This window comes from Staurois parvus, unplaced genomic scaffold (genome assembly GCF_062004578.1).
Source record: "Staurois parvus isolate SC_StPar_1 unplaced genomic scaffold, SC_StPar_1.0 ptg000449l, whole genome shotgun sequence".
Classification (NCBI taxonomy): domain Eukaryota; kingdom Metazoa; phylum Chordata; class Amphibia; order Anura; family Ranidae; genus Staurois; species Staurois parvus.
Genome location: NW_028318245.1, coordinates 6,700,104 through 6,716,000, shown reverse-complemented (window position 1 = coordinate 6,716,000; position 15,897 = coordinate 6,700,104). Strand labels below are relative to the sequence as shown.

The following is a 15,897-nucleotide window of genomic DNA, read 5'->3' as shown; positions in this document are numbered from 1 at the left end:
CAGAATCCTCCTCACCTCTCCGGTCAGTTCTGTGTTTTACTAATAGAGATAAGAGTGATGTCATGTGACCTCCCAGAATTCTCCTCGCCTCTCCGGTCAGTTCTGTGTTTTATTAATAGAGATAAGAGTGATGTCATGTGACCTCCCAGAATTCTCCTCACCTCTCCAGTCAGCAGACAGATGATCTCCAGGGTGAGGTTTAATATCCTCTCAGTCATGTGACTCCGTTCTTCATTCATTGTCAAAGAGGAAGTCATGTGATCTATCCAACGGAGATTAAACAGATTCTTAAATAGTAAATTATAAGAACGCCTACTCATACATGAGGGTCAAATATATATTATTACTCATTTATATATTTTTTTAACATATTGAAATAGTACCACTTAGAAATGTCCTTAGACCAGAAATTTTAAAATAACAATGATCAGGGTTTAAAAACAATGCCTCTAGGAGCTCCTATCCTCAGACAATGGCCTTGTGGCCGTATCATCTCAGCCCTCCTAGTATGATGACCCCAGCAGATGGCTTAGGCACCACCCCGATTGGTAGCCTTGTTTTATAATTATTTCGGTCCTTGAGAATCGCTCATGTTCTGACCTCTTTTCTCTGTCTTTTCCTCCCTTTCAAACACTAGGCGATCATTCTCTTTTATATTCTTTTTGTTCTGGTCTCTCCTTCCATGTATTTTACCATGCCGGATCTTAATAATGTGATTGGTGAACTGTAATTGGGCCTCATCTTTACTGCCGTTTTCTTGTCTTGATATGGCATTATTGTTTACTGTTATTTTGTAAAATCAATAAAGACATATTTGCCTTTAAAGTGTTACTAAACCCACAACAGTAAAATCAGTCTGTAGATGCAGTAAAGCGAGCTTGTTATACTCACTGTGGAACCTAAGGGGTTAATTCTCTGCATTGTGTAAAACCGCTGTTTGATCCTGACTTTTCTCATCCTCCCCTTCTTCCAGTGTCTCCCTCTTATCTCCTGATAAGACATCGTGTGGAGACGCTCTGCACATGCTCAGTTAGGTGTGTATTGCTAGAGAGGTGTTTTGGTTTTTTTTTCTTGGAGAGTGCATGTGATCAGCACAGAGCCAGTCAGCACTCTCCAGACAGAGGGTCAGGGGTTATGCATCCTCCTAGAGCATAAAAAACTCCTCCTACAAGCTTTAACCAGTGCTCTGCTGGGCACTGATAGAAGTCACAAGACTGCTATATACTGCTGATGAGAAAAGCTATTTAGCAGTTTATATTTACTAAAATCATTGTATTTCCATGTCCTGTGTACTGTGGGAGACCGGATACAGTGAATGCAGGGTCCGGAGAGAGCGGATATAGTGAATGCGGGGTCCGGGGACAGCGGATATAGTGAATGTGGGGTCCGGGGACAGCGGATATAGTGAATGCGGGGTCCGGGGACAGCGGATATAGTGAATGCGGGGTCCGGGGACAGCGGATATAGTGAGTGCGGGGTCCGGGGAGACCGGATATAGTGAGAGCGGATATAGTGAATGCGGGGTCCAGGGAGAGCGGATATAGTGAATGCGGGGTCCAGGGTTTAGTAACACTTTAAAAACGTTACCCCACCATGCTTATGCTGCATATTGTTGGTGAAAAATCTCAGCATAAATTCCTTTTTTTTTCTCTTCTATAGTGCAGTTACGTGATTGCCCAGCTCAGGCTTCCTTGTGTACTGTGTGGCTGTTCTTTTAAAAAATTTTTTTTTCTATTAATCCAGTATAATTTTTCAACAAGGCAATTGTAATTGACATTTACATTATTAAATAGATGGCACTGTGGATTACTGCTACAACCAAAAGATGGCAGCGTTCACCTGATATGTATTGATAACTGCAAATGCAGAAATCATAACGACTGTTAGGGGCGATGACATCAATTCGCATCTACTCATAACCGAGGAAATCAAAAAAATGAATCAGTGGAAGCAGTCAAGAGACAAGCATTACTAATATACACCAATGACTATGGACAGACGATATAATTTGTTGCCTTGGGAGGGTTTAGTAGTCAAAATCAGTTAGGAGGGTTGGGAAGCAAGAAAGGGGATAAAGGGTTAGGGATGGGAGGGGGGGGGGGGCCCACTCCAAGTAGGAAGATAGATGTAAGACAGGCTTGCCGGGTTTAAAGTGGGCAGAGCATAATAAAAAGATAAGTTCACCTCTTGGTAAAAAATTATAAAATGCACATTTTTATGCAGGTAATGTGCATTTATTATATATGCAGCACAGTGGCTAAATGGTTAGCACTTCCTCCTGGCAGTACTAGCGTCATTGGCTCGAATCCCAGCCACGGCACCACCTGCCTGGAGTTTGCATGTTCTCCCTGTGCCTTCGTGGGTTTCCTCCGGGTACTCCGGTTTCGTCCCACACGCCAAAGACATGCTGGTAGGTTAATTGACTCCTGTCTAAATTGTCCCTAGTATGTGTATGTATGAATGTGAGTTAGGGACCTTAAATTGTACGCCCCTTGAGGGTTAGGGACTGATGTGAATGTACAATATATATATAGATATATATATATATATGTGTGTAAAGTGCTGTGTAAAATTGTCAGCACTATATAAGTACCTGAAATAAATAAAATAAATATTATTTTTGGTTGCAGATCGCTGGTGTCATGCAGGTCTCCTGCAGATCTGTCAGTATATCAGCTTGCCCATATGAGATGCACTGACAAATCTGCACATCAAGCAGATATACTGACAAGAAGATTCAATGATCTACCACCACTCTCCACAGCGCCGTGATCATTTATTGAGAACCACAAGCCTGCCAGCCGCTAACACGGTCAGGACTTGTCGTTTCTCATTCGCAGTGGCGCGATTGGGTGGGTGGAGCCCGCACGGCCACGTTAAAATTTGCCAGCTAGTGGGGGGAGAAGAACGGTGCTTAATCGAGATTCTCCTGCCCTAGGCGTTGAGGACGTGATCTGGGGATGACCCGGCCTGCAGCTCGCTGGGGTAAAAAGAACGTGATTTCCAAGTTCGGAGTTCAGAGATCGCCCATGCTCATCTCTACTGTGGATTTACAATTCAATTGAGAGCTGTAAAGAGGGGGGGGGGGTGTGTGTGTGAGTGTGTACACATGAGGGGATATGGGGGGGTTACTGCAATATAAAATAAGATCTTACTACCTCCTCTACTGCCAGTTCCAGCAATGTCTTCTCTCTACTTCCTCCCAGCTCACCTCACCTCTCACCCAGAGGTTCCTGCATTCATCACTTCCTGTTTATTGCTGACATCACTTCTTGTTTATACCTGACATCACTTCCTGTTGTTTTTTGGTTTTTTTTTTTTAAAATAAGCACCTGCTTCCTGTCTGTGCGTTCCATTCAGAATGGGTAAGATCATCCATGGACGGTATAAGAACTACAGCCTTTATAAAGAGACCATGTCACCAGTTCATTCGTTTTAACAAAAAAAATCTTCCCTTATGATTGTATGTGTGTTTAAAGCTGAGCTCCACCCAAAAGGGAAAGCTGCACTTGTTTGCCCCTGCCACATTTGGCACTTTTTGGGTGGGAGCAGATACCTGGTTTCAGTTCAGTGCCCCCCCCCCCCCCAAAGACTACAGTACCAATCACAAGGCGTAGTGCAACTTGCGCATTCGCAGTAGGAAACCAGCTGTGAAGCCACAAGGTTTCATTTCCAGTTTCCCATACTTGGAATGCCAGCGTCGGAGGCCTGAGGCTAGTGATGAACTTGCCTAGGTGATCATGGCGCTGGATCCCTGGACAGGTAAGTGTCCTTATAATAAAAGTTAATAGCTGCAGTATTTGTAGCTGTTTTTGGGGGGGGGGGGGGAGCTGGAACTCCTCTTTAATGTACTTTATTTTATGTACTTGGAATGCCTCCAAAAGTCCTAAGACTGCTCTTGTTTTGTTAAAGTTGAACTTCAGGGTAAGTAAAAGTCTAAATATATGAGTCATCTGTATTATTCTTGAATCTTTCACTAGTGAGGGTTATATAAAAAATATATATATATAAAATTTTAGATGAAAAAGTCCACACAAAAAAAACTTCTTCTCATGTGCTCCTTCACTTTGTGCGCTCACCTGATTTATATGACCAAACTGATAAGTGAGGTCAAAACAGCCAGTGTCCCTTTAAATGGACTTAAAGCTGAGTGTATATATCCCTGTCCCAGATGGATGGACGGATAGATGGAGTTGTGAGGGACAGCAGAAATATTCTTTTATTTTTGTGTTTTGTTAACACGTGCGCCAACAGTCAGCTTGTCTACTTTGTTTATAATTTGGAGTTCCTGTGCCCCGCAGGGGGTGGGAGATGAGATTGATCTCAGCAGGGAGCGCAGACAGCATGGTGTTTTGTGGCTGTGAAAGGCCAGAGGGTCAGCACCAGGAGTTTGGGGCTTGGTCAATTGAAAGGGCCATACTGTCTCCTTATGAATGGGAGAGCTCGAGTCAGGATGTACAGAGCCACTCCTGGCTGAGCCCTAACTAGGAGATGCATTGAACTGTGCTTTGCTTTGTGCACAGCTGGGACTTGTGGTCCTATATTGCCAGTGTAGTCTTGAAGCTGTGGCCAAGACACACAGCCCTCTGAAGACCCGTGAGGAGTTGGTGTCTATCAGCCTATACTTCCTCTGCTGAGGCCACTGCTGGCTGGTGAGTCCCTGGATTGCTACCCTGTGAACTGCCCTCTGCTGAGTGCCCGGACCTCCTGCCTGCCAGAGCTACCTTCTGCTGTGTGCCTGGATTTACCCGTTGCCCGCCTGAACTACCCCTCTGCTGAACCCGGATTATCTTTGCCTGCCAGCCTGCCCCTCTGCTGTACCCAGATTATCATCGCCTGCCAGCCTGCGGTTGAGTGCCCCTGCAAGCCTGCCTTCTGCTGAACTACCCCTCTGCTGTGTGCCCGGATTGCTTATTGCCTGCCAGCCTGCACTTCTGCTGTGCCCAGATTATCTTTGCCTGAACTGCCCCTCTGCTGTGTGCCCGGATTACCAATTATCTGCCTGATCTGCCCCTCTGCTGTGCCCAGATTATCTTGCCTACCAGCCTGTCCCTTTGCTGTGTGCCCGGATTGCTCATTGCCTGCCAGCCTGTCCCTCTGCTGTGTGCCCGGATTGCTCATTGCCTGCCAGCCTGTCCCTCTGCTGTGTGCCTGGATTGCTCATTGCCTGCCAGCCTGTCCCTCTGCTGTGTGCCCGGATTGCTTATTGCCTGCCAGCCTGCCCTTCTGCTGTGCCCAGATTATCTTTGCCTGAACTGCCCCTCTGCTGTGTGCCCGGATTACCCATTACCTGCCTGATCTGCCCCTCTGCTGTGCCCAGATTATCTTTCCTACCAGCCTGTCCCTTTGCTGTGTGCCCGGATTGCTCATTGCCTGCCAGCCTGTCCCTCTGCTGTGTGCCCGGATTGCTCATTGCCTGCCAGCCTGTCCCTCTGCTGTGTGCCTGGATTGCTCATTGCCTGCCAGCCTGCCCTTCTGCTGTGGCCGGATTATCTTTGCCTGAACTGCCCCTCTGCTGTGTGCCCGTATTACCCATTACCTGCCTGATCTGCCCCTCTGCTGTGCCCAGATTATCTTGCCTACCAGCCTGTCCCTTTGCTGTGTGCCCGGATTGCTCATTGCCTGCCAGCCTGTCCCTCTGCTGTGTGCCCGGATTGCTCATTGCCTGCCAGCCTGTCCCTCTGCTGTGTGCCCGGATTGCTCATTGCCTGCCAGCCTGCCCTCTGCTGTGTGCCCGGATTGCTCATTGCCTGCCAGCCTGTCCCTCTGCTGTGTGCCTGGATTGCTCATTGCCTGCCAGCCTGCCCTTCTGCTGTGGCCGGATTATCTTTGCCTGAACTGCCCCTCTGCTCTGTGCCTGGATTACCCATTACCTGCCTGATCTGCCCCTCTGCTGTGCCCAGATTATCTTGCCTGCCAGCCTGTCCCTCTGCTGTGTGCCCGGATTGCTCACTGCCTGCCAGCCTGCCCTTCTGCTGTGCCCAGATTATCTTTGCCTGAACTGCCCCTCTGCTGTGTGGCCGGACTTACCCATTGTCTGTCTGAACTGCCCTGTTGTAGCCTGGACTTTACCCATTACCTGCCTGAACTGTCCCTCTGCTGTATGCCCCGGACTTAACCCTTGCTGCACTGATCAAGTGCCCCAAATCACTCAGTAAAAACCTTGTGTGCGCACTGCTTTCCGCGTGTGTCCTGTCTCACCTACACCTCCGTCACAGGAGTATTTCCCTTTTTTCCAGCAGCGGGTCTTATTGTTTCCCAGAGATCTGTTTTCCTGGAGTTGGATGGATGGATGAACTTATCCCACTCTCCTCACTCCTTTTTCATTTTCCTCTCCATGTGCATGATTATCATGTAATAAAAGAGTATAATATAGTGCCTTTTATTCTTTAACCACCTCCCTTCCGGCCGTTGTATATAAACGGCGGGACGGTGGCAGTGCAGGGTCGAGTGGCCATTTATAAACAGCCTCCCCACCCCCTGCTTGTGCGCGCTTCCTGGGAGAGCACAGCACCGTGATCCGGTGCTCGCTGTGGATTATAACTTTTTTTTTTTTAACAACTTCCCGTCCGGCCGCTGTATATATACACGGTTGAACGGTGGCAGTCCAGGGGCGGGTTGCCATTCATAAACAGCGCCTGCCATTTTGGATTGTGCATGCTCCCTAGAAGTGAGTGGCACCGCAATTTGGTGCCCGCTGTGTCCTCCGAACACAGCAGAACACTGACCGCTATACGGGACCTCTGTGCGAGGTCCTGATCATGTGATCACTGGTCAATCAGTGATCACATGCAAAGTAGTAAGTAAAATGTTACTTCTGACATCTTTGCTTACTACGTGTGAAATCTGTGAACGATCACGGAGGTCACATGGTACAAGGCTATTCACGACAGCCTTATATCATGTGACAAGCCGTGACCAATCACAGCTCCCACAGTAGTTCTCAATGGCTGCAAGAATGCAGCCAAAGAGAAGGAGAAATGATTGCTTTTACAGCCTTTATGGGTGTAAAAGCAATCAGTGTAAAAAAAAAATTTTTCATCATCCCCCACAAGTAGTACAGTGTCACCATGGTGACACTGTACTGCTAGGGTGACAGTATGTAAAAAAAAACAAAACACAAATAATATAAAAATGTAAAAAAAGTTTTAAAATGATAATTTTTGGTTATAAACTAATTTGGGTTATTTTTTTTTTTTTACTAAAAAGAGAACGGAATAAATCTTGGCCAAGATTTATGATGAAATATTATTTATTTGCAAACTTTTATAAGAAAAACACTTTTTTGAAAATTTTTGGACATTTTCATTTACATAGCAAAAAAAATAAAAATCCCAGTCGTGAATAAATACCACCAAAACAAAGCTTTATCTGTCTCAAAAAAATGCTAAAAAATTCATATGGGTACAGTGTTGCGCGACCGCGCAATTGTCATTCAAAGTGTGATAGCACTGAAAGCTGAAAATTGGCCTGGACAGGAAAGGGGTGAAAGTGTCCGGACTTGAAGTGGTTAATGGTTGAACTGGATGGACTTTTGTCTTTTTTCAGCCAGACTAACTATGGAACTACTTTTTTCTATGATGATCAGATCCATCTAGTGGCCATCATGCAGCTTTTTCCTGATGCACTCTGTGGGGAATGACTACAATCAACCTGGAGAGGAAATAGTCGAATAGCATTTGATTTTTGCCATTCACACAGAACGCAGTTCTGCACAAAATGTGCAGTTTTACATCATAAAAGCTCTACAAAATTTTTTTTTCCATTTTTTTATTTATTTTTAGCTATATAAATGAAAAAGTCCAAAAATTTTGAGAAAAAGTGTTTTTCTTAAAATTTTTGCAAATAAATAATCTTTCTTCATAAATCTAGGCCAAAATTTATTCAGTTATCTTTTTAGTAAAAATAAAATAACCCAAATTAGTTTATACCAAGAAATTATAATTTTTCAAACTTTTTTTTTATATTTTTATTTTTTTTTTTATATTTATCATTTATGGGTTTTTTTTTTTTTTAACATACTGTTACCCTAGCAGTACATTGTCTGAACATTATATAACATTCGACCTGGAGAGAAAACAAAGCCTAACAACATTCCAGTTTTCCTCCATTCACCCAGAATGAATGTACAGTTTGTTCAAAATAATAGCAGTCAGACATCACTAACCTGATCAATCACTGTTTTTGGTAGAAATTATATTTCTACATGGCAAATAATTTACTAGCAGGTGTAATAGAGTAATAGAAATCCAACAGACCCAACAGTCATGACATGCATGCTGCTGATTCTGTGTAATTGAATCACTAATTGAAAGCAGCATGTTCAAAATAATAGCAGTGTGGAGTTCTATTAGTGAGGTCATTCATTCTTTGAAAAACAAGTGGCAATTATTGCCCTTATTTACGGAAGGAAGGCAGCAAATGTTGTACATGCTGGTTACAGTGCATTTCTCTCTGAAATTCTGAGGAAAATGGGTCATTACAGACATTGTTCAGAAGAACAGCGTACCTTGATTAAAAAGTTGATTGGAGAGGGGAAAACATATAAAGAAGTGCAGAAAATGATAGGCTGCTCAGCTAAAATGATCGCAAATGCTTTAAAATGGCAACCAAAACCTGAAAGACGTGAAAGAAAGCGAAAAACTACCATTCAAATGGATAGAAGAATAGCCAAAATGGCAAGGACTCAGCCAACAATCAGCTCCAGGAAGATCAAAGAAGGTGTAAAGTTACCTGGGAGTACTGTTACAATTAGAAGACGCCTATGTGAAGGCAAGCTATCTGCAAGAAGCCCCCGCAAGTCCCACTGTTGAAAAAAAGACATGTGCTGAAGAGGTTACAATTTGCCAAAGAGTACATTGACTGGCCTAAAGAGAAATGGCGCAACATTTTGTGGACTGATGAAAGTAAGATTGTTCTTTTTGGGTCTAGTGGCCGGAGACAGTTTGTCAGACGACCCCCAAACACTGAATTCAAGCCACAGTACACTGTGAAGACAGTGAAGCATGGTTGCGTAAGCATCATGATATGGGGATGTTTCTCATACTACGGTGTTGGGCCTATTTATCGCATACCAGGGATCATAGATCAGTTTGAATACATCAGAATACTTGAAGAGGTCATACTGCCTTATGCTGAAGAGGAAATGCCCTTGAAATGGGTGTTCCAACAAGACAACGGCCCCAAACACACCAGTAAACGTGCAACATCTTGGTTCCAGACCAACAAGATTAACGCTATGGAGTGGCCAGCCCAATCCCCAGATCTTAATCCAATAGAAAACTTGTGGGGTGACATCAAAAATGCAGTTTCTGAGGCAAAACCAAGAAATAGAGAAGAACTGTGGAATGTAGTCCAATCATCCTGGGCTGGAATACGTGTTCACAGGTGCCAGAAGGTGGTTGACTCCATGCAACACAGATGTACAGCAGTTCTCAGAGAAGAATACAAACACTGCTATTTTTTTGAACAGTCTAATATTCACTTTTCTTAAATTTTTTTAGAGGAACACCACAAATTTGATATATTTTTCTTCACGTTTTGATTTGGAATAGAATGTGTAGTGTTCCCAATGCATTTGTGTGTATGGAAATAAAAGCTATTAGAAGGATTTTGAGCTTTATTCACTTTTTTCAACACACTGCTATTATTTTGAACACAACTGTATATGCAGTTTCACAGGACAAATAGGAAATGCAATAGGAAGTGAGAGGAAGTTTGCCCCAAAGTGAGGGGGACTCCCATCCAATAGGGCTTGTTTAAACTCGCTTTGGTCTCTGAGGAGTGATCTGCGTTCGAAATGCTCTTCAGAGACTGGTGTTGAGGAGGCGTTGTAACGCGGTCCCATTTATGTCAATGGGTCATGCTCAGCCGAGGTAAAATTCCTGTTGTGTGTACACCCACAGCTAAAGGCAAGGATGGTGTGTGTGCGCGTATAAGGGGGTGGGGGTTGGTAAAAATGTGGCCCAACTGCAGGTTTTACAACCCCTCGTGGGAACAAGCCCATAGATTAGAGTTGCCTCCTCATCCCTTTAAAACCGAACACATATTAATTACACAGGTTCTGGGGCTGATTTAATGCAGATAAGGCACCAAGTGAGTTTAATTACCACTTTAACCACTTGCCGTCTGGCCCATGTACATAAACGGCCAGACGGTGGCAGTCCAGGGGCGGGTTGCCGTTCCTAAACAGCACCCGAATTTTCAAGCTGTGCGCGCTCCCTGGGAGCGTACAGCACCGGGATCCGGTGCCCGCTGTGTCCTCCAGACACAGTGGAACACTGATCGTCGGACAGGACCTCTGTGTGAGGTCCCGATCATGTGATCACTGATTGGCCAATCAGTGATCATATGCAGAGTAGTAAGCAAGATGTCACTTCTGACATCATTGCTTACTACGTGTGAAATCTGTGAATGATCACAGAGATCACATGGTACAAGGCTATTCACAGCAGCCTTGTACCATGTGACAAGCTGTGACCAATCACAGCTCACACAGTATTTCTCAATGGCTGCAGGAATGCAGTCAGAGAGAAGGAGAAATGATTGCTTTTACAGCCTTTATGGGTGTAAAAGCAATTAGTATAAAAAAAAAAATCTTCATCACCCCCCACAAGTAGTACAGTGTCACCATGGTGACACTGTACTGCTAGGGTGACAGTATGTAAAATAAAAAAACAAAACATAATAATATAAAAAAAAAATGGCAAAAAATGTTTTTGAAAAATTAAAAATTTTGGTTATAAACTAATTTGGGTTATTTATTTTTTCCTAAAAAGATAACTGAATAAATTTTGGCCAAGATTTATGAAGAAAGATTATTTATTTGCAAAATGTTATAAGAAAAACACTTTTTTGTTCAAAACGTTTGGACTTTTTCATTTATATAGAAAAAAAAATAAAAATCCAGGTGGTGAATAAATACCAGTGGTGAATAAATACCACCAAAATAAAGTGTTATCTGTCTCAAAAAAATTCATATGGGTGCAGTGTTGCATGACCGTGCAATTGTCATTCAAAGTGTGATAGCGCTGAAAGCTGGAAATTGGCCTGGACAGGAAGGGGGTGAAAGTGTCCGGACTGGAAGGGGGGTGAAAGTGTCCAGACTGGAAGGGGGTGAAAGTGCCTGGATTTGATGGTGCCTTATCTGCATTGAATTAGCCCCAGAACCCGTGTCATTAATATGTGTTCGGGTGTAAATGGATAAGGTGGTCACCCTACCATAGATAATTGTCCCTGGAACATTTTCTCCTCACCTTTTAGCTCTGGTGACAACTCTGAAATGATGGATCTCCCCTCCCTTTCAATCTCCAGTGACAATGGAGGGGTGAATCTCCCCGTCCGGTTGGTCTCCCTAGACATGATATTGGAAGTTGGGATTTTAGGTCCAGCTCCCGGAGTAGATTCCACATGTTCTGCCTCACCAAAGCCACCCCAGGCCCACCATTTGCTTTGTAATGTGCCCCCCCCCCGCAGGGAACTAACGGGGGCTATGGAAGCCATCGGGTGGCAGTGCAGCCTCCAGCTACTGGATTGTGTTTCACCCCCCATTGTCAGGCCTGTACGACGTACGGACCTGGCAGCAAAAGGGTTAACCCCCCGGCGGTATTCCTGAGTGTACCCTGCAACGTTGCTCCGGGATCTCTTCTGCACTTACCTTGTCCTGCGCTCACGCAATGTCCCCCCTGCAGTGTCCCCGGCAATGTCCGGCTGATGCCGGCATCTGTCTTCTGGGTTCCATACCCTGCGACGTCGGGACGTACGTGGATGGAACCGGTGGGAAATTTGAAAGTTGTAAAAGTGACAATCACTAAATACACTAAAATCACATAGTAAAACATTATTGTATCAAACCATTTCACATACATTTTGTCCCGAGTGCTTTGTCATGTGCCCTGCCTGCATTTTTACTGTTCTTTCTGCCTGGAAACTGAGAAACGTCCATGGCGTCCAAAAAACGTCCCTTTAGGTCAAAAGCGGTTGTAGACCGGCTAGAGAACAGTGATAGTAAATTAGAACCACTGAATTGAGTGATAATGATTCGTGGGGAAAGTCGTCATCAGACACTGAAAACGATTTTGCGACTTTGCTCAGTAATGTGCGAACTTGGCGCTATATTTCAAATTTCAGTGTTTTTGGTTTGAGTATATTATTTAATTAAATTATTATTATATTATTTTCTGATTATTTATTAAATTATGATTTATGATTTTGTGTTTAAAATTTTATCATACCCAGGATGTTTACTAGACTCTTGTTCTGACAGATTTCAGTGAGTTATTCCTAAAAATTACAGGCCTACAATACAAAAATACATATTTTCATGCAAAAAAATGTACCGCTTTGAGCACAGAAATATGGACATAATCAGACCGCTAGGGAGGTTAAAGGACTGACATGTTGGCGAGGTAGCACCCTATGATGCTTCAAGTCACTATGATGTTTCAAAGCTCTTTGGAGTCCTCATTCAGCTGCTGGTGTTTGTTGCCGGAGCTAGCATGGCTGTGTGCCGAATGGCACTCCTGTGTTCATTGTACCCAAGAGAAAATCTTCTGCTGCAGGCACTAAAACCCTAAAGCTGCCACCGTGGAGCCGGCTCCCATAGACGTCAGCTGCTAGCGCGGTCCCTACAAAGGCTCCAAAGGAGAAAACAGGAACCGCTTGTTGTATTGAAGGCCTCAGGAGGATTTATTGAATTATTCAACACACAGACTACTCCATCCGCTGTACAGACCCCACTAACGCGTTTCACTCAGCCAGGAGCCTACTTTTAAGGTCGCACCCTATGAGTAAGCTCCAGACCAAGTGAAAAGCATTTGAGGTTCTGTACGTCGAATGGAGTAGTCTGTGTGTTGGACGATTCAATAAATCGTGTATAATACATAAGGGGGGATATGATCTCCATGTATAATACATAAGGGGGGATATGATCACCATGTATAATACGTAAGGGGGGATATGATCTCCATGAATAATACGTAAGGGGGGATATGATCTCCATGTATAATACGTAAGGGGGGATATGATCTCCATGTATCATACGTAAGGGGGATATGATCTCCATGTATAATACATAAGGGGGGATATGATCTCCATGTATAATACATAAGGGGGGATATGATCTCCATGTATAATACATAAGGGGGGATATGATCTCCATGTATAATACATAAGGGGGGATATGATCACCATGTATAATACGTAAGGGGGGATATGATCAACATGTATAATACGTAAGGGGGGATATGATCACCATGTATAATACGTAAGGGGGGATATGATCTCCATGTATAATACGTAAGGGGGGATATGATCTCCATGTATCATACGTAAGGGGGATATGATCTCCATGTATCATACGTAAGGGGGATATGATCTCCATGTATAATACGTAAGGGGGGATATGATCACCATGTATAATACGTAAGGGGGGATATGATCACCATGTATAATACGTAAGGGGGGATATGATCTCCATGTATAATACGTAAGGGGGGATATGATCTCCATGTATAATACGTAAGGGGGGATATGATCTCCATGTATAATACGTAAGGGGGGATATGATCTCCATGTATCATACGTAAGGGGGATATGATCTCCATGTATAATACATAAGGGGGGATATGATCACCATGTATAATATATAAGGGGGGATATGATCTCCATGTATAATACGTAAGGGGGGATATGATCTCCATGTATAATACGTAAGGGGGGATATGATCACCATGTATAATACGTAAGGGGGGATATGATCACCATGTATAATACGTAAGGGGGGATATGATCTCCATGTATCATACGTAAGGGGGGATATGATCTCCATGTATCATACGTAAGGGGGGATATGATCACCATGTATAATACATAAGGGGGATATGATCTCCATGTATAATACATAAGGGGGGGGGGATATGATCTCCATGTATAATACATAAGGGGGATATGATCACCATGTATATTACGTAAGGGGGGATATGGTCTCCATGTAGAATACGTAAGGGGGGATATGATCTCCATGTATAATACGTAAGGGGGGATATGATCTCCATGTATAATACGTAAGGGGGGATATGATCTCCATGTATAATATGTAAGGGGGATATGATCTCCATGTATAATACGTAAGGGGGGATATGATCTCCATGTATAATACGTAAGGGGGGATATGATCTCCATGTATAATACGTACGGGGGATATGATCTCCATGTATAATACGTAAGGGGGGATATGATCTCCATGTATAATGTATAAGGGGGGATATGATCTCTATGTATAAATGCATAAGGGGGGATATGATCTCCATGTAGAATACGTAAAGGGGGATATGATCTCCATGTAGAATACGTAAGGGGGGATATGATCTCCATGTAGAATACGTAAGGGGGGATATGATCTCCATGTATAATACGTAAGGGGGGATATGATCTCCATGTATAATACGTAAGGGGGGATATGATCTCCATGTACAGTATAATACATAAGGGGGGGGATATGATTTCCATGTATAATACATAAGGGGGGTATGATCTCCATGTATAATACATAAGGGGGGATATGATCTCCATGTATAATACATAAGGGGGGATATGATCTCCATGTATAATACATAAGGGGGGGATATGATCTCCATGTATAATACATAAGGGGGGGATATGATCTCCATGTATAATACATAAGGGGGGATATGATCTCTATGTATAATACATAAGGGGGGGGGGATATGGTCTCCATGTATAATACATAATGGGGGATATGATCTCCATGTATAATACATAAGGGGGGATATGATCTCCATGTATAATACGTAAGGGGGGATATGATCTCCATGTATAATACGTAAGGGGGGATATGATCTCCATGTATCATACGTAAGGGGGATATGATCTCCATGTATAATACATAAGGGGGGATATGATCACCATGTATAATACATAAGGGGGGATATGATCACCATGTATAATACATAAGGGGGATATGATCTCCATGTATAATACATAAAGGGGGGGGGATATGATCTCCATGTATAATACATAAGGGGGATATGATCACCATGTATATTACGTAAGGGGGGGATATGGTCTCCATGTATAATACGTAAGGGGGGATATGATCTCCATGTATAATACGTAAGGGGGGATATGATCTCCATGTATAATACGTAAGGGGGGATATGATCTCCATGTATAATATGTAAGGGGGATATGATCTCCATGTATAATATGTAAGGGGGGATATGATCTCCATGTATAATACGTAAGGGGGGATATGATCTCCATGTATAATACGTACGGGGGATATGATCTCCATGTATAATACGTAAGGGGGGATATGATCTCCATGTATAATGTATAAGGGGGGATATGATCTCCATGTATAATGTATAAGGGGGGATATGATCTCCATGTATAATGTATAAGGGGGGATATGATCTCTATGTATAAATGCATAAGGGGGGATATGATCTCCATGTAGAATACGTAAGGGGGGATATGATCTCCATGTAGAATACGTAAGGGGGGATATGATCTCCATGTAGAATACGTAAGGGGGGATATGATCTCCATGTAGAATACGTAAGGGGGGATATGATCTCCATGTAGAATACGTAAGGGGGGATATGATCTCCATGTATAATATATAAGGGGGAATATGATCTCCATGTATAATACATAAGGGGGGATATGATCTCCATGTATAATACATAAGGGGGGAGGGGTTATGATCTCCATGTATAATACATAAGGGGGGGATATGATCTCCATGTATAATACACAAGGGGGGATATGATCACCATGTATAATACACAAGGGGGGATATGATCTCCATGTATAATACACAAGGGGGGATATGATCTCCATGTATAATACATAAGGGGGGATATGATCTCCATG

The 15,897-nt window shown here is 43.4% G+C and overlaps 1 protein-coding gene across 1 annotated transcript in view; it reads right to left on the bottom strand.

Annotated features, from left to right (window-relative positions):
- The window catches only part of LOC149453487 (uncharacterized), a 146,377-nt gene that overhangs the window by 11,966 nt on the left and 118,514 nt on the right, over positions 1-15,897 (bottom strand). The window contains exons 22-24 of the mRNA XM_089688650.1: positions 3,687-3,754; positions 3,159-3,192; positions 162-262 (exon numbers count right to left, since the gene is read on the bottom strand). Coding sequence (XP_089544776.1) covers positions 162-262; positions 3,159-3,192; positions 3,687-3,754 — 203 coding nt within the window. The remainder of the gene's footprint in view (positions 1-161; positions 263-3,158; positions 3,193-3,686; positions 3,755-15,897) is intronic.